The sequence below is a fragment of the Saccostrea echinata genome, unplaced genomic scaffold (assembly GCF_033153115.1).
Source record: "Saccostrea echinata isolate AGI-Se365-2 ecotype Australia unplaced genomic scaffold, CSIRO_AGI_Sech_v1 ptg000054l, whole genome shotgun sequence".
Taxonomy (NCBI): Eukaryota; Metazoa; Mollusca; class Bivalvia; order Ostreida; family Ostreidae; genus Saccostrea; species Saccostrea echinata.
The window spans coordinates 40,711,481-40,731,763 of record NW_026889803.1 but is presented as its reverse complement, the minus strand read 5'-3'; the positions used below and the strand labels follow the sequence as shown (position 1 = coordinate 40,731,763).

The 20,283-nt window shown below is 31.7% G+C and overlaps 1 protein-coding gene across 1 annotated transcript; it reads left to right on the top strand.

Moving 5' to 3' along the window:
- The first annotated feature begins 978 nt into the window (after positions 1 to 978).
- Positions 979 to 8,282, top strand: LOC133172610 (vacuole membrane protein 1-like). The gene is made up of 11 exons (XM_061307543.1): positions 979 to 1,215; positions 2,339 to 2,429; positions 2,593 to 2,703; positions 2,831 to 2,910; positions 4,437 to 4,524; positions 4,791 to 4,931; positions 5,746 to 5,826; positions 5,997 to 6,113; positions 6,348 to 6,409; positions 6,698 to 6,800; positions 7,999 to 8,282. Exons 1-11 carry the CDS (start codon positions 1,007 to 1,009, stop codon positions 8,137 to 8,139), a joined length of 1,224 nt encoding a protein of 407 aa, XP_061163527.1. The 5' UTR covers positions 979 to 1,006; the 3' UTR covers positions 8,140 to 8,282.
- The last annotated feature ends 12,001 nt before the right edge of the window (positions 8,283 to 20,283 follow it).

Genomic DNA, 20,283 nt, shown 5'->3' with positions numbered 1-20,283 from the left:
GAGCAACCTGAGATCAATACCTAGTAGCGACCGGCGCAAAGCGCCGCTTGTCACTGCGAGCTCTTAAAGCAATGCCTGGGTGAAGAGAAAATTCTGACTTTGCACATTGAACCAAACAAATTTTTTTCCACAGTAACCTGTGGTCCCATAATGCTTTGCAGATTGCATCTCCCCACAAACTACATTCTTGCGGTAGCAACAAAAGTTCAACAAAACATAACATCATATTGATTTAATGAATATTGCAGAAAAAACAGTAGATTGAACATTTTTCATTAAAACTAGCACTGTTCAGGCTTCGATTTGGTAATGCAACTTACATACGATGTCAGGTGAAGTCAGAGTCTAAATGGATGTACCAAATGTCACGTGCAGTTTGAAGAGATGGATGAATTCAGTGAATAGGTATCTGCGCTCGCCCTAACGGTTGCACCGTCAACATATTAGGACTGGGTATTGACTGGAAATTTGTTGTTGTGATATACTCAGATATTTTTAACTGTATTGTGCTATGTATTGCAATATATTAAAAAGAATTAGAGTGATCTTTTCTTCTATAATTAACTTGCATTTAATATATGCAGATTGCACATGACTAAAATAAATAGCCGCACAAAAAAGATCTGATACTAATTTAATTACAGCTATGTACTGAAATGCAGCTATACCTCAGCTTTCGTCTTACTGTTTGGGATGATGGCAAATGTTTCTGACATCTAAAACTTTATATTTTATATAGAAATCCCAAGTCCAGGAATTTTGCCTGTATATCAGTACTGATATATGATCGTTTTTTTTTTTTTTTTTTTTTTTTTGTCAATGAACTGCAATACACCAGAGCATCAGTATTATTGCCCAGCCCTAATACATCGACGTAGGTTGCCCAATTGACGAGACCAGAATCTGTCAAGAGTCAAGCACTGCTTGTATGCCACATGATTGTATATTAATTCAATTTCACATATTTTTTTTTTTAGGTCTTTTTTAACATAATACACTAGTAGGCATGAGCAAGTCAGCAGGTAGAAAAAGAACAAAATCCAATGAAGTAAATGGAGCAACTAAAAGACAAGAGTCTAAAGAAGAGAAGATGTTAGACTTACTGCATGAGGAACGGAAAGAGAGGGAAAAGATTGTATTATGGCGACAGCCTGTGACAACATTACACTATTTTGTTAGAGAGTCCAGTTGTCTCATTTCAGAATTTTCCCAAAGGTATACATACCTCTAAAATATATGATTATAAAGTATTGTTAGTGACACTGTAATCTTGTCTAATGTCAATTCTTTAAATATTTTTTTAGGGATGTCAAATCGGTCAATTTTTGATAATCGGTTACTCGGACGTTTTTCCGATCGAGTACCCGGGTACTCGGTAAAAATGTAAATACAAGTTTGTTGATTTTTAATTATCAATTTGTTAAACCCCAAACCTGTTTTATCACGTTTTATGAATGCTTTATAAACATGGATTCCAACGGAAACGATTTTTGGTACTGAATTTATTTATTAAATAAACACAAATGATGCAATTAATACATCAAAAATTACAAATGGTTTACATTTCTTGTTTATGATCTATTTTATCAAAAGGAGGATAATCTGTTACGCAGGTTTGTGATGGTTAGACTTGCGCAAGAGAAGGAACGGGTGTTGTTTAGATCACTATTCTAATATTTTTTCATATGTTGGTTGTTTCCCCCGTATACACTTAACTTTCTATGGAAACTGACTTTAAACATTTCTTGGAATCTTTACTTATTTTGTTGTGGGTAGCGGCATTTCTATGCATGTCCGGTTTCGCTGCCGTATATTAACTTAATAATTTAAAAATAATTTGAAGATAATAGACCATATTAAACGATGTTCACTGAAAAACAATCATGGAAGCCATAAAAAATAGGTGAGATCAGCTGTGTACCAGGTGATTGGTCACTAATTACTGTATACACAGCCACAGGCAATAACGGGTGTTTACATGTGTAGATGATGACACGCTAATTACCCGTATGCATATATAAGTTTTTTTTTTTTTTTTTTATAAGTTTTTGATAAAATATGTACTTTGAGATAAGAAAAAATTTCACATCCAAGTAACCGAGTACGATTTTTAGTATTCGATACTCCGTTTTCGATCGAGTACCTGTTAACCGGGTACTCGTTGACATCCCTAATTTTTTTGTATAAATGCTAAAATGGTTAGCAATTATATTTAGATTTTTAAAAATGTTCTTTTAATGTTGTTTAGCTGGTGATTAGTTTATATCAGATTAGTAACCCCCCCCCCCCCCTCCCCCCCGTGTACCTTTGCCACCTACATTTTGCTTAACTATTCCAGATTATTAAAGTGGAAAAAGACCGTAGCAGTATGTGTAGTCTTATTTATACTAGCAGCAAGTGCATATAATCTTGAAGGGCCACACCAACAGGTACATGTATTATCTGTTCTTCTAAACTTTAAGTGTTTATGGAAGCAATGAGTTACTCTAAAAAAAAAAAACACTCTCAAAAAAGCAAAGTTGCAAGAAAGTAATGGAGTATACTGTATACATGCATTTGAAGTACAACTAATAGTTCAAAATTGAATCCCAGGGAATAAGTGCAATGCAGAGGACATTATTGTGGTGGGGATATTGGGTTGGACTAGGAGTGCTATCTTCTGTTGGCCTTGGTACAGGATTACACACATTCCTGTTATATTTGGTAAGCTCTAGGTTATGTGAATTTAATTGCATATGGTATGGATATGTTATCATGCTAAAAAGAGAAATGAAATTTGGATGAGAAAAGTCTGGAATGAATCAATTTGCCATTTGTTTGATTCTTACAGGGACCACATATTGCTGCAGTAACATTGGCAGCCTATGAATGTAATTCAGTAGATTTCCCAGAACCACCATATCCAAATGAGTAAGTATTACTTATCCATAGTGAGCAATGTCAAACTGATTTTAGTCTTGTGTTTGAAGTAAATTATTGTATTTCAAATTCTTCAGTTTGTATGTTTTGCATAATGGGTATCAGGATCTATTTTTAGGGCCCCGCAAGGATTTGCGGGTGCCCTATAGTAATCACTCTGTCTGTCTGTCCATCTGTCTGTCCGTCTGTCATTCTTCCGTCCACAAATTTCCTGTTTTTTCTAATAACTTTTTTTGTAGTTGACCAATTAAGTTCAAATTTGGTATGTTGGTTGAAGAGGCAGTAAGACATATTTTGATGCTAAGTTTGGTTCTCTATGTCATCCAGTTTGGAGCTGGGGTGATGGGGTTGATTCCTTAACTTTACATTGGAATGAATGCCAAGGCAAAGAGAGATAACTGCTGAGAATGTTCCAATTGTAAACTATGAAAGCTGCAACTAGTCCCATGGGATTAATTAACTTTCCTCTTGAAGAAAATCCAAAGCATTATCTGTTTCTGTCAAATTGAGATTAATTAACACCTCTGTCTGCAAATGAAGTTTATTTTGAAGTTAAGGTCAATTCTGAATGATGTTTACATTCTCTGAAATGTGGATTTAAATAATGTTCATACTTTATTTTGGTAAAATATACAATGAGTTATGATTTTATCGAATTCTAAAAACAAGATATACATAAAGATGTTTTTTTTTTTATTTTTTTTTTTTTATTTATTTATTCATTTTATTTATTTTTTTTTTTGCCTGCCATTGTAAATTCAAGAATACTATTAATTTTAATGGGTAGTCCAATAATAAACTCATTCTATCATTACTGAGAGAGTTCTTATTGTAAACTTGGAAGAAAAGGATAAGAGAGCAGTACAATTAATCCCTTGGGATTAATTATCTTGTCTTGGGCAGAAAATTTTCCAGGCTTACCTTTATTTGTCACTTTAAGATAAATTAACCTTTGTCTGCAACTGATGTTTGTTTTGAAGTTAAGGTCAAGCCTGGGTGATATTTGAAAACACATGCTTTATTCTTGTTTGAATATACATTTAACTGAGTTATTATAGATATGATGTGTTTTACTGCCTTATGTAAATACAGGGATGCTCTTTACAGGTTGTTGGATATTTAGGAATTATCTTTAAATTTTAATTTTATAAATACAGTTGTTATTGCATATTCTTCTTCATATATTTTTAAATGTTTGTAATCAATTAAAATTCTTATTCTGTAAGCTGCACTCTTATATTTCTACCCCTCGGTGGGGCCCTTGCTGACTGGTCAGTTTTCTAGTTGTCATTACATGTGTGTAATTGACTAATTGTTATATGATTAGGAAGATATCTCAGAAATGTCCCATAGAGGTGTAAGCAGTCTCTAGTTATAAAGAAAAACAATCAAGTCTGTACATGTAACTCTCACCAAAATGCATGAGTCAACTGACATTCTTGAATAGTCTTTAGGTTGTCATGTCCTCTTCATGTAGTGTTTTTGTTCATGATGTATTCCTATTGATTTCTTTTCAGTATTATTTGTCCTGACAAAGTCACCAGTGGCAATGTGATAACAATGTGGACAATAATAAGTAAAGTTCGAATAGAAGCCATAATGTGGGTAAGTGTGTACAACCTTCTCAGACATAATGAACAAATGTATGACAGCTTGTATTGGAGGCAGCAATATCTAAAGGGTCTTTAATAACTGAAATTCAAATTCCTTATTAAAGAAATTCTTTTTATTGATAAAGAGAAAGGTTTAAAATGTCAAGTGCCTGTGTGAATGACTGAAAATTTTGTAGTTTTGATCATTCTTGCATTGATTCTATATTTGCAGACATAACCCCTGATAACTAGAATATATGCTTGTATTCTCATCTACAGGGTGCAGGTACAGCTATTGGCGAACTCCCCCCATACTTCATGGCCCGTGCGGCTCGCCTGTCTGGGGCAGATCTTGATAGTGATGACTTTGAGGAGATTGAGGAACTTCTTCACGAGAAACAGAGCCATCCAGAGGAAATAGTAATACAACTTTTATAACATTTAAATCTGGTTTCAGAAATGGAGGGAATGAATAGGAGTTGATTATCATTGATAATTAAGAAAGTACAGTTTTGTTTTTTTTTTTGTTTTGGCATTTTTTTTTATCATTTAAGCAAAATGGAATAAACAAATTTTTGAAAAATATGATTTGGTGAAAAGAAATTGTTATTTTTCATACCTAGAGCAACTATGCTTCTTTTCATATTGGTATTAGCATAAATGCATTGTTTCTTGAATGGCTTTGCTCTAAAAATCAATTTTCTTAGGCTAAATATTACAGAAAGGTATAACCATGTGCTTGACTTCTTGATGTTTTCTCCTGCCATTTCCTTAAATGTCTTTTTATCAATACATGTTATTAGTAACTACCCATATTTTTTTAATGGAATCTGTTCTTTGCTCTTTTTCTCTAATTTTAAAGATCATGTACTGGCATCACTAGTCCTTCAGAATCTGCTCCCCCCCCCCCCCCCCAACCCCTTTGGAAATGTTCATTTGATCCCAGGATTGTTTTTTGTTTAATTTTTTTTCCTTTTTAATATTAAAATAGAAGCAGCTTAAATTGATTTCAAATGCTAGAAGTTCTGTTGCTGAACACTAGAAATTTGTGAAGTTTACTGATAATTTAATATGCATACTATGGTAATTCTTTCTGTTAAATCCTTCAGTGTAGAGTGTATATGTCATTGCTGCTTGGGCATGACTTTTATTAGCAGAATTTCAGCTGCAATTGTATGAGAAATGTAGTCATTTCCATTTGTGCTGCTGTCAATGTTTCATTATTTTTTCAAAGGGATTCCTTGAGAGAGCCAAAATTGGTGTGCATAATCTAGTCCAGAAAGTTGGCTTCTTTGGGATTTTAGCATGTGCATCTGTAAGTTTTACTAAAGTGCAACAAAAGGTATGGTAAAGTAAATTTGATTTGTACATTTTGTTCAAAATACAATGTAAGAAAGGTACACAAGTCTAAAAAAAAAATACATCAATTAAGTATTTTGAAAACCAGTTTACATTTATGAGAATTGATGTTTTTGATTTTGACAGATCCCTAATCCCCTGTTTGACTTGGCTGGTATAACTTGTGGGCATTTTCTCATTCCATTCTGGACTTTCTTTGGCGCCACCCTTATAGGAAAAGCAATTATAAAAATGCATATACAGGTAAATTTTAAACACACAGTTTACTAAGCAAAATACAAGTAAGCACAAGTAAGGTTTAGTCTGTTTTGATAATTATATCATGACATCAGAGCTGAAGTTGAAAATTAATGATTCGAAACTTATTTGTTTTTGTTTATTTCTTTTTTAATGTTGACTTTTTGAAAATATGTTCTTTTGAATACCACAGATCAATGCAAGTTCTAGACTTATTATTGCACTTTTTCTGTTTTCCAGAAATTCTTCGTAATATTCATATTTAGTCATCATCACGTAGAACAACTTGTCAAACTCATAGGGTAAGAGGCAAACATCAGAAAGATTTTAGAAGAAGCAAAAACATATACATGTATATCACTTTACACAAAATACATGTATCTAGCATATTTTGAACATTTCGCTTTAAATTTTCTGTCAAAATAGACACAAATAATGTTGTTTCAATAAGTTCTATGTATTGAATATGGTCCTTATTACTAAAGGATGTCATGACTCTTAATGGCATGTCTCTGTTTCCCAGGAATCTTAATGATACAATTATTTTAAACTAAAAACAGCTGTTGATTATTCCTTCTGTTGTTTATAAGGTTGATTCCAAGATATGGGGAATCTCTCCAGACACCATTTAAGGATTATCTTGAGGTACAGAAGAAGAAATTACACCACAAAGTGGGTTCTAACATTCCAGGGGTATGTATTATATACTTGTACTGAAGTACTTGTAATTTTTTTCCAGTTGGTCATAATTCAGCCCAATCACAATCTTTCTTCATTATACAGGTAGAAAATTACACGGATTTCTTGATTGCTATATTATGTCTTAGATGCACTTTAAGTATGCCAGAACAAATTTCCACTGAAAATTTGTGACAACGTACACTGTGTAAATTAATCCCCCGTGGAAAAAAGTATATCTACAGTATTCTTAGAGTCAAGAATTTAGAAGCTTTCATTTAATCTGGATATCTGTCCTTTTTTCACTGTCAGTATTTCACTTGATATTCACTAATTACATATACCCAAGTAATATGAGAATAGATAAAGACAGTCACTATATGTATAGATAGTCTGAGTCAAAAAGTCGAGTTAAATGGCATGTCTAATTTCTGAGGTCACTTGTAGATTTCATAGTAAATTGACCATAGTTAAAGATATACACGCTATAACTTGCGTCAGTTAAAAATAAAGTTGGAAATTTATTTATTTTGTTTACCAAATAAAGTTACAAAAATATTGTAAATTACACAATTGGAAATGAACACATTATAAAGATCTCAAATTATACATAATTATTTATTATCCTACTAGGAAAGTAATGCTATATTTAAATTCATGCATCATGTGACACTGTCGCTACTTTTAGATTGATAAACAAAAATGGCGGCAAGAAAATGAGGAAGGCCATTTGGTATACAAAATAGCTTTTGACATGGATGGCATACATTTTTTGTTTAAAGATACTTATCTTTGAAAACAACCATTATTAACCATCAACTCTGTAATGACAGATATTATCTTTTATTCAAAATAGTAGTCAAAATGCAACGTACCTCGTTGTCTATGATTTCCCTCGGACATGCGTGTCTATATACTGTTTACGCACTTCCTTCATCAATATTCATGAATAGGCTGAATTCTTAATTGCAGATCTTGCTTAATTGTTTTGTAATTACAATGACTTATTTAGTAAAACTTTGTGGAAAGTAATTATTTTTTATTACACATCATGTTTCTCAAATCATTTAATCATTTTGTTTCACATAAAAAATCGCGTTTATATAGCGTGTATATCTTTAACTCATACATCAAATGTGACAAGCCTGTTTATTAGTGTACTATTTTATTGATAAATAACTCTATTGTTCATTTGTCTCTTTTTCAATTACAGGAATCTAATCTCCTAAGCTGGATATTTGAGAAAGTGGTCATTGTAATGGTAGCCTATTTTCTGCTCTCCATTCTAAACTCAATGGCACAAAAGTACCACAAGAGACTCTGCAAAACAAAGCACAAGAAATACCAACATTAAAGAATGCTTTCACTAGATATTCAAAATCTCTGCCTTCTACAGACCTCTGAGTTAGGAATTTAGTAATTTATTATTATTAGACTTTTTTTGTCATTTTTTTTCATTTCATATTTTCATTGCCTTTGTAACATAAAGAAAAAAATTTTGAAAACAAACGTTTACAGGTTGGATCTCATTTTTAAAATTTACCTCTATGTAAAATATGTTTCTAATTGCAAGTTTTAAAATATTTTCAGCATATTGCAAAAATGGCAAAAAAAATTTTTATTGTATTCAAGAATTTTATTGTGTTTCCATACAAATATGTCTGTAAATATAAAGGTAGATGAAACTACAGGAATCTTAAAAATTCTTCAAAATTGATTGATTAAGATTATTAGCCAAAGTAAATAAGTTTATGTACTAGAGAGTCAACTTTTATAAGCAGTAAAAGGTTCTGTTTTTCAATGTGGTGCTTTTGCAATGTAATGTTAGTTTATTTAAAGACTATATAGATATGATTTAAATATGATTTAGTTTATATCAGAAATTTAAAAATGAATTCTTCAAACAAATTTAGTTACATTGTACATGGTTGTGATATTCATTGGTAAGAAAGATCAAATTTATCCTTGTTTAAAAATCTTTTTATAGCTGACCAGATATGTAATATAGGCAAAGGATGACTGCACTTAAAGCCAGGTTTTAGGGTCTTTTTTGGTTGGTTCTGTTGCTTTTATATCTTAACCTAATTTCAATTGTGAATTGTGAATTTGAAACGAAATCTAAATGTTTAAATGATTTTAGACTGTGATACAATTAAATAATTCTGTTTTTTCCTTACTGCTTTCCATATATGGAGAATTTACATTTACCTGCCCTTGATTGAACATTAGGCTGATAAAAATGTACATGAGAGTTGGAGCTAACATTGTAGAATGGGTCTAAAATTAGACTAGCATATTACAATCCTTGGTTACATAGAGAGAGAGAGTGCATATATTAACGAAGTTTTTTTTTTCCTTTCAAACTATTGAGTACATATTTGTCTGTTAATCTCCCTTTGACACTTCTTTAGTAATGCAAATTTACAACTAATTTTTAAATGGAGAACAATAGACAAACATGGGCTGACTATATATAAAGTCAGTAAAACATCGGGCATCCTCATTATCGTATGGAGATTCAAGAAATTATGATGACCCCGCCTATAAAAACAGATTTGCCTGTCGTAAATAAGTTTTATTTAATGTAATAAAGTAAAGTTGCAGGTTGGATATTGACCATTCCTGCAATTAAAAGAAAAATGCTCATTTAGAAATTTTTTGCATGTCCTTAAGTGTAGTCATCCTTTATGGCCATTGTAATTTTAGAGCTTTTCAGACTTTACTTAACTAAATACAAACCTTGTGACACAAATACATATCTGAATAAATAAAAAAAATCTTTTGAGTTGTAGGTAGATTTAGTGTGTTTTGATGATGCAATTAAACCATTTTTAGTCAGTATACATCTACATGTATATGTTCATACATGTAAATTTGTACAGTATGTGTTAGTCATTTTTGCAAGAGGCTTGGGTTTCTTAATTCATTAGTTCTTCCCCAGTCAGGAGTAACATACCAAATGAAAAAAAAATCTGTACATTGTATCTCTATAAACCCATAGATTATTTGAAGGTGAATTGATTTTTTTTTTTGAGTTTTTTTTAAAATCTGTATGCATTAGCTGCAATAATGTTGTCTTTTTCATTTTTTTTAAATCAGAGAGGGCTACATTGCGGCTGTATTTTCCTCTCCTTGATTAGCAAAATGCATGAAAATCAAGATTTTATTTCCCTGAAGTCATGTAGATTAAACATTCCTTTCTGTAATAAGTATAATTACAGAGACTCTCTATGGTGAGTAGGATTATGTCAGAGTATGTCATCCTTAACAATACATTTATTCAATATCATAGCATTCTCAGTCTCTTGTAGTAAAAAAAAACTATTTGTATGTGTAAAGAAGGGTGATATTATTTAATATGTTTTTATAAAACTCGAACAATAAAGTGAATTTTATGGACTTTCATTAGGATCTTGTTATATCTATAAATCAGGATGTAAGGTCTCATTATAGAGGCTGGCTGGACAGGTGTTGAGTCTTTGACTCTAAACTTTTAACAGCTTATGTTATAATCAATGTAAATAAAACATGAATGGATTTGACTGTGATTTAATGTTTGAGTGGAGTTACACTGGAGTAACACAACAACATCTTGTTTTATACAAATTTCACAGTCATTTGATAGTTATTCCACCAGTTAAATACTGTATAGAGTCATGCTACAGTGTATTTCTCTTTGCTTCGTTAGTATACATGCCTGATTTAATAGAAATGATGTGAAGGGGATGTTTCTTGCAGATGAAAAGTCGTATATGTGTGAGTGATGTAGTCAAATACCTACATAGGGAAGGTCTTAAACTCCAACAAATTCACAACAAAAATGACAGAAGTATATTTTAGGACATAGGTACTTCTTTTGAACTTTATTTTCTTGTTTCCTGCATACTTGAAAAGTTCCAATGATTACATAACGTTTGAGCAACTTTTATAATCTAATAGATACTGTAAACCTCTTCTAAAACAAATTTAGAGGAAATACCAGCAATATATACATGTAGATGAAACTACATGAATCGTTAAAATTCTGCACAATTGATGATAAAACATTATTAGCCATTTAGGTGCTAGGGATTCAACTTTTATTAAAAGGTTCTGTTTTTTAATGTGGTGCTTTTGTAATGTAACGGCAGCTTCCCCCCTTTTTTCTGAGTATAGCATTTTGCTATTAATAGTAAATTTTCCTTTAGATGCCGCCCCCCCCCCCCCTTTCACCCGGACCACACATGCACACACTCATTGTTGCAGTAAGATCGAGTATTGGCAAATTCCAGTGTTTGGACAGTTCATTAGTTTTTTGTTTTGTTTGTTTTTTTCAGATTATTTGGGGAAGTTGTCCCCCCCCCCCCCTGGACGTTTTCTCTCTTTTCTTTTCTTTTTTTTTTCTTTTTTTTTGAAACCGTTGCTATAGGGCCTGTTTAAGACTGCTTATTTTAACAGTTATGATGTAACATTTCACATAATTGATAAACAAATATCAAATAATAAGCTTTCGATCTCGATGCAACAGAATCAAAATTTAACTTCATTTTACAATGCTAAAAAATCAGTAAATAAAACCAAACTGACAAATGACTAAACTGTTTTAAAAAATTCCCCAAGCGAGGATCGAACCGAAACTTCTAGATTCCTCGCCTTCATGGACAGGTATCATGTACCATTGTGTTATCGTCGCTACGTACAGAATTAGGGGTTTTAAGGACAGATGATACAAACAATTTTTTTCTTTGGAGAAGACTTCATGTCATGTCACAGTTTTAGAAAAGTGGATAATTCTTTGAATTTTTCTCCTTAGACTTGCAGAATGAAATATCTTCCATATTTCCCCCCAAAAATACACAACTAGAGTAATCATGGAAAAATTGTTTAATCTTCATTCAGTTACCCTTTTTTTTCTTCAGAAATGTTTCTAAAGGAGCACAGAGTGAACTGATATTACATTTACTCAATAACCTGTTGTATTTTCTTGCAAAAAAGAAATGACATTGGAAAATATTAGTTGCATGATACTTCAATAAATTACAAATATGGACAAATCACACTCAGTAAAGGTTTACAGATGAAAATAAATTTCAGAATATGTTAGCATAGTGCTAAAAGTGTAATATAAACTTTTAAAAAATATACCAAGCCAGGTGAATTTTATGAGGAAAAGCAAAATGGTAAAAATCAGCCTAAATCACATAGCTGATTTTTACCGTTTGGCTTTTCCTCATAAAATTCACCTGGCTTGGTGTATTTTTTCAAAGTTTATATTACACTTTTAGCACTATGCTAACGTATTCTGAAATTTATTTTCATCCGTAAACCTTTATTGAGTGTGATTTGTCCATATTTGTAATTTATTGAAGTATCAACTAATATTTTCCAAGTGTCAATGTTTCTTTTTTGCAAGAAAAGACGACAGATTATTGAGTAAATGTAATATCAGTTCACTCTGTGCTCCTTTAGAAACATTTCTGAAGAAAAAAGAGGGTAACTGCATGAAGATTAAACAATTTTTCCATGATTACTCTAGTTGTGTATTTTTGGAGGGAAATATGGAAGATATTTCATTCTGCAAGTCTAAGGAGAAAAAATCAAAGAATTATCCACTTTTCTAAAACTGTGACATGATATGAAGTCTTCTCCAAAGAAAAAATTGTTTGTAACATATGTCCTTGAACAAATGAAGCAGAGCGTTTATAAAAGGTGATTTGGTTTTGAAAGGTTATTTTTATGGTCTCTAGGTCTTCTCTCCGTTTTTTAGAAATATTTGCTCGTTTCTTTGAGCTTTAATGTTTGAAAATTGTGGAGCAATGACCCAGTTTTAGCAAATTTATTTTAAAACTCTGTAAAAATGTTACATTTTGTACCAAATGACTCATCTAATCATATTTCATTCAATGCATATTTTAGCAGATCAAAAGACAATATCGGGAAAAAAATCTCAAGGACCCGATTCTTCAATAAAACGCTAAAATGTCATGTTTCGCAACAATGAAATTTTCCACTGTTCAAGTGCGCCCAGATTCCTGCCGAAGAATCCAAATCAAAAGCGCCCTCGTCCTTTTATTCATATTATTTACTCAATCCAATCTTGGATATTTATGTGTATAATTGTGAACTTCGTATTTTACATCTTATATGCACATTATATATAAGATAATAAAGCTGTACGTGTCCTCCAAACAGTGTATTGTTGTTGATTCTACTTTCATTTGAAATTAATGAATGGATTTAAGAACCCTCTATATACTGCACATGAAAGAGTTCTAACTTTGAAACTTTTATTTTCACTAAAGCCCCCACATGGGGTATGTTAGTACAATAAGAGTTTAACAATTGAACAAATCAACATGTGAACAGTTAACATAATGAACCATAAAAAGAACTTTGATATGGACAGTACTGACGATTGTATAAAAAAATCGTTTAATGTTTACATTGCAGGAAGTTCAGGCATGAAATAATTTAAGAACAGTTTTACAAAACTTAGCTAAACCTATTAGTTCATATATATCAGAAGTATTCATCAAATTATAAAAAGACATTGTGTTTGGATTTGTGTAAATATTGCTAGGTATAAATTTCTGTCTTTCATTCTTAAAAAAAGGACACTTAAATAAATAATGAAACTCATCACCAAGTTCATTGTTATTGCAGAGGTTACAATGTCTCTCAGATCTATCAATACTATAAAATCTACCAGCTTCAATTGGCAAGTTATGACTGACACAACGAAATTTACATAAATATAATCTAGGATCATTTGGTAACATGTTTAGATAATTTTCAAAACCAAAATCACACTTGTACATTCTATAATTAAGGCATTTTGGAGAATTTAATACATTTACATTCCATTCTTGGATAAAACTATTTCTTAATGTATTCTTAACTAACACACCAATTTTGCATGATTTATCAACAGACTGAGCATTCCACATTAGATACAAATTACAATCCTGTAAAATATTCTTAATTTCCATGAGCCATTTTGAATGGTAAAAACCTTTTGAGCTAAATTGATACAAAATTGAGTACAATGTGAAGGAAATTTTCTCATTTTTACCACACAAAATCCTTTGCCAGACACCAGCCATTCTAGACTTTACTAATATACTAAGTGGTATTCTACCCAGCTCTCCATAAACAATACAATGAGGAGTGGTTTTTTTAACTTTCAAAATTCTTTTTACAAAATTCCATATGAAAGGATTCTAAAATGCTGCAGTTTTCAAAACCCCATACTTCTACACCATACAACAAAATAGGTACAACCATGGTGTCAAAAAGTTGCAGTTGCATATCAATAGGTAAATTTAATTTCCTGGATTTTCTAAGAACAATATACATAGCTTTTCTGGCTTGTTGTACCAGATGTGACTTTGGGTCATTAAAAGTACCTTTACTAGAAAAAATTATTCCAAGATATTGAAAGTTTCTAACAATTTCTAGTTTATCACCATTATAAGTAAAATGTAAATTATCAGTGTTCATGTTAGAGCGAGAAAAAAATAACTTTTGTTTTAAGAGAATTAACTTGCATCTTCCAAGTTTGACAGTACAAGTACATTGCATTTAAAGAAGCTTGCAGTTCAGCAGCTGACTCTGCTAAAATAACTGTATCATCAGCATACAACAACAAATACAAACGTAAATAAACAGTTATCTCGTCAGTATCTAATAAGTGAGCTGCCGTGTTCATATCTACAAGACCATTATAGGCATGTGACATAAATTCAACCAAATCATTAAGGAAAATGGCAAACAGAACAGGTGATAAATTTTCACCTTGACGTACACCAATATTTGAAATAAAAAAAATTGGAACAAGAACTGTCTTCCCTTACACAAGACTTTGCATTACTGTATATATTTTGTATTATTTTTAACATATTTCCATCTATAGAATATTTCAACATTTTTTGCCATAAATAAGCCCTTCGTACAGTGTCAAATGCTTTACGATAATCAACAAAAGCACAATACAATTTTCTACCTCTATGTAAATACAAATCAATTAAAACATTTAAGATTAAATATATGATCTGTTGTGCTATAGCCTTTTCTAAACCCTGCTTGTTCTTCACAGAGCATGCCAGAGTTTTCTAAATATTTATGCAACCTATTATTTAAGATACAAGTGAACAATTTTCCGTAACAGCTTAGAATGGTAGTACCACGATAATTATCTACATCATCTGATCATTAGGATCTTCTAATTCCATGGTATTATTATGCAGTTAGAGTGATCTGCCCTTAGATCGAAAATGAAATAAATTGAAATCTAAAGTTTATTATTAAATGTAATCAATTAAAGCATTCTAAACATTTCATTTGGCCTAGTTGAATTATAATACTTTATTTGCATACATCTTTATATGATATAATTTTCTCAGAGCCCGAAAAACATTTTTCATTAGTGTATAGAGGGTCCTTAAAGGAGAATTGTTTTACATGTAAAACTTTGTCAACATTAGGTAACTATTAAAAAAAAATCATGCTGAATTTTAATTTAAGAACGTCTGATCATCTGGAGAAACTATACTTTTAAATTAAAAATTTCTTGGAAAATATCATCTGTGGGTTAATACGTTGTGGCAGCTGTTGAAAGGCACGTTGCGTATGACCTTAATAGAATGATCATGAACATGTAAAGGAAGGAGAGGGGTAAATAAAAACACAAAAAAGTGGGGGGTGAAACATACTATTGCCCCCATAAGAGTTTTAGAGCAAACCCCCCTCCTCGTTGTGGACGCCTACGTTTATAAAAGCGGGCACACATTATTTGTACGTGCATACTTAAATCTGTTTCAGACTAGCTCCTCTTAAATGTTTGAAACTACCATTAATTAAGAGCACATACATTATTCGATACAAAATTCTCTTAACTTTTACAAAATGTGAATATTTTCTGCATAGAGGAATTGACATATGGATTTATAATCTTGACATTTTTTTATTATCTCACCTGAGCCAAATATATACACGGGCGAGCTAATATTTATTTGATCGTTTGTTCGTTGTTTGTCAGATCCTTCTTGTCGTCGTAAATTTCTTTTTACCCTTTCATCTTCTTCTCCGAAATCACTGAGCCAAATTTAACTAAACTTGGCCAAAGGTATTTTATGATAAAATACGTGTATGGTTTTATAAAGAAATTTTTTGCTAGGCAAATACCTAGGGGTTATTAAAATCACAAAGTCTTATTATATGAAGTGTTCATTTCTAAAAGCTCTAAAGTTTAAATAACAAAATTAAAAGGTATTACTATACTTTACATAAATAATACAAGGTGGTTTATCCCATTTAAAGAAAACATAACAAGGCTATAATGATGTTCTTTGACTATTAGAACAAGACTGCGCGCTTTCTTTTTCTTTTATCACATTTAAGGTTTTCCATCCCTAATAGGACCAAATTCTCTATCCTTAAATGCTTATCATGTACATAATACTTTGATATTAATTTAAAGCATTTTATAGTACAAAAGGATTTACCGAGAGAAAGTTTCAAAAATGTAATTTACTAAGCAGTAATTAATTAACAAAAATTGCTTTGAAGTCCATGGGGACAAGAAATTTTTTAAAAATTCAAATAATAATATCAATTAATATTGTGATAGAAAGATGCATTTAACATTGGAAATAGAATGGCAATTGAAAACTTCTTCTTTTTTTTTTACCAGATAAGTTTTTAAGATTAATTTTTTTTTATTAATTAAAAACAGATAACTCTTACCAAAATTCAAGATCATAAATTAGGACAGATCCCACCCTTCCATGCTCATAGTAATAAATGGGAATTATGTCTAGATATACTGAGTATTCAACACTTATACATCTGATATGTATTCAATTTCATTGAATCTTTTGCTATTAGGGATGGAATACCTTAATTATAATAACTTTAAAATTTTCAGTTTCCACAGTTTTAATTATCTAAATGTGCAAAAAATCAAAATAAACTCTTCTTTCTTCTTCATAAGTTATTAGAAAGATTAACATTTTAAAACTCTTCCCAATTAGTTTTTAAAATAGCAATTGTCAAGGAAATTTGATCTCATAATTATCTTTTTAATTTCTATGAATGAAGTCTTAATCTTCTTCTCATAAAAATATAAGGGAAGATTAAATACGTGAAATAAATAAATCTTAAAAATATCACACAGGATTGAATCAATATGCCTCTGACCTTCGATATCAGGGGCACAAAGCGTGATTAGCTCAAAACCTTTACCAGTGTCTTTTGTTGTTTGCTAGTGTCAACAAAGCCTTCTCAAAATGAGGCTTTTTACAAAGAAAGAGGTGTTTAACACAAGTCTATACACGGTAACATCATCTTCTATCCTTCTCTCCCCCTATTTCTCTCTCTCTTCCTACTTCCTCTCTCTGCCCTCCCCACTCTCTTCCCCTCCCTCCTCCCCCACTCTCTCCGACACCTCACTCCCCCTCCTTTCTCTCTCACTCCTCACTCACACACTCAATCTCTCTCTCCCTCCCCTCTCGCTCCCCTCACTATCTCTCCCTCCCCCTCTCTCCCTATACTATCTCTCTCCCTCCCCACACTCTCTCTCCGTAATCTCTCCCCTCTATCTCACCCTCTCTTTATTTATTTTTTTTGACCGTCTGACTCATTTATTATTAGGCTTTGTGAAAAAAAACTAATATATATGCATAATACATAGATATTTCAAAGTTATTTACAATAAAATTAATGGAAAAAGTACTTATTCCAGAATAAAGACAAAATTCTTACTGTTAGTAGAAAAGAAATTATAAAATGTTTATTCTTGATCTTTTTACTTTAAATTGGATTTGGCAGATTTGTTTATTTTTGCAAAAAATGAATGTCATTTGAAATTATAAGGGCGATAATTTCAAATAACAGAAAATACTGCTTCCCTGTTCACAATTTGTTCATTGCTTGATATGTTTGCGCATTTAATTTAATACGCTTGGAAAACAATATTTATATGCTTACTAACATGCAAGGAAGATATGTCAGCTTGAAATCTAAGTCGGATATTATTTGTTGTACCGTTTTGAAAAATAGATGTGCGGCTAATGCCCTAAATTATCCACATGCAGAGAGGAGGTAAAAAAATATCCTTTATTTGTTCTAGTATGTAATAAGGGTTTGACATTCACTATCCTTTTCCCTTGTAAGTTTTCAGTTTACTATATTTTCATAATTTTTATCTTGTTCAGACATCGTGTCGTTGCTTTCAATGTTAGCTAAAATACACTTGCATCATGACTCACTCGTTGTTCTACGGATTACCCGGCATTTCATATTTTTCTTATTGCATATCAACGTTCGTTTGGTGTTTGTTCTAATACGTACTCTTGATAAAACTATGTATAATCTTTACTTGTTGCATGGTTCTACTCTGCTAACCATAGATTTCTACATGTACTAAACGGTTTTGAATGGACAGTGTTAAATGATTAACCGTTGGGCTATCAACGTAATTTGAGTAAATGTTCACCTTATTACAGGTCCTAGCAAAGCTTCTGGGAAAACCATTCACTTAAGTAATAGAGCCATTCAATCAAAAAAAAAAAAAAAAAAAAAAAAAAAAAAAAAAAAAAAGAACAGAAAGAAAGGAAGGAAGGAAGGAAGTCAAGCAAATTGTGGGATTAAAAAATTGCACCAAAGTTGCCTCTGTCGCGCATAGGAACCCTCCTCAATCTACATGTACTGTACATACCATTATAAAGTTTATAAATTGTAAAACACTTGAAGTAAGCATTTAATTCTAAGTCTGAAAGAAGAATTGAAATTGCGACATCAATTTTTTTTTTTCATAATCATATTTAAAACACCCCCTTTAAACTATGGTTTCAGCATTAAAAGGCCGATATTAGCTCTCAATTATTTTATAAGATTTTTTTCCCAAATTTTTCATAGAAAATAAAAAAAAGAAAGATTTTATTTGCAAATAAGATGTTTTACAGTTAAAAATTTGCTATTAATAAATGCTGAAAATGAATATCTAATAAAATATGTGAACAAAAGCAAGCTGGACATTTTAATTTTTTTTTTACAAAAAAATTATTTATGAAAATAAAACACAGTATTTGCGAATATTTTCGAAACCTATGGAAAATATATTAAAAAAAAAAAAACAAGTCACAGCTACAATGAATATGCTAGACAATCATATTTTAAAAAGAAATTAAAATGAAAATGCTAAATTTTAGAAAAATTATTTTTTTTGTAAATTTTGGCCAATCCCGATCGAAATTTAAACTGATCTCAACCAGAATTTTGTAATAATTGAAAATAGATAACATTTTCACAAGAATACTAGTTTGTTTAGGTGTAATACGGATTTAAAGGTAATTGAACTTGACAATCAAATAGATTTCTTAGAGGTAAACAGGCCCGTAGGAAGCAATTTCAGTTGGGGGGGGGGGCACAGCCAAACATTTTTCAGTTGAAATTGAGGGGGGCACTACCAAAAATTTCCTGACAAGCAAAAAAAAAAAAAAAAAAGGTCATCAGACGTTTTTATTGAGGGGGCACAAGCATAAAGTATCTATGTTTACTATAGTAATCTATTTATCGGCAAAATTATGGGGGGGGGGGGCACGGGGGGGGGGCCCGCGGTTCCTACGGCCATGGATGGTAAATACATAAAGAGGACGATAATTATTATGTCGCCCCGAACGAAGTCGGGCGACATATTGCTATTGTACGCCTATAAACCTTGTCCGGGAATTTTCTCGCAGATGGCTGGGGCAATCTTCCTGAAACTTTCCACAATAGACGATCACTAGTTGTGCTTGTGCAGTGCAGACTTTCAGTTTCAAAATGGCTACCGTTGCCATGAAAACGTGCGAAAAGTGACGAATTTTGTCCGGGAGTGTTCTCTCTGGTCCCTTAAACATTCATCAATAAACTTTATAGAAATGATGATCAGTAATTGTAGTTGTGCGATTCGCATTTAAAATTTTCAAATTGTCAATTGTTGCCATGGAAACAGAGGAAAAGTGAAAATTCTTTAACTTCGATTTTCTCAGTAAATGCTCAAGCAATCATTTTGAAACTTTAATGGGTGATTCCTTTCATTGTGTCAAAGTGATTTCTCTTTAAAAAAAAACAACCTGGAATTGGCCGCACACAGTTACCATAGAAACAAAACAGAAAAAAAGGTATTATGCTCACATATGTTCTCAGAGGTGGCTTGGACAATCTTGATGAAACTTTACAGAAATTCTAATTAGAAACTCTTAGTATGCAGTCAAATTTTTCTAAATTCATACTGTTGCCATGGACACGGACGAAAAGTGAAAATTCTTTAATTTCTATTTTTCTCAGTAACTACGCAAGCAATCTTTTGGAAACTTTAAAGGTCTATTTCTTCTACTGGATCAAATTGTTTTCCGCAAAAAAATTGGTGCAGGTCCATCGCTTCAGCCACCGAAACGAAGTCGTATTTTGGTTCACCTTATTTTTGTACTCGAGCGTTCTCGTAGATGGCTTTCAAAATCTTCAAGAAACTTTACAG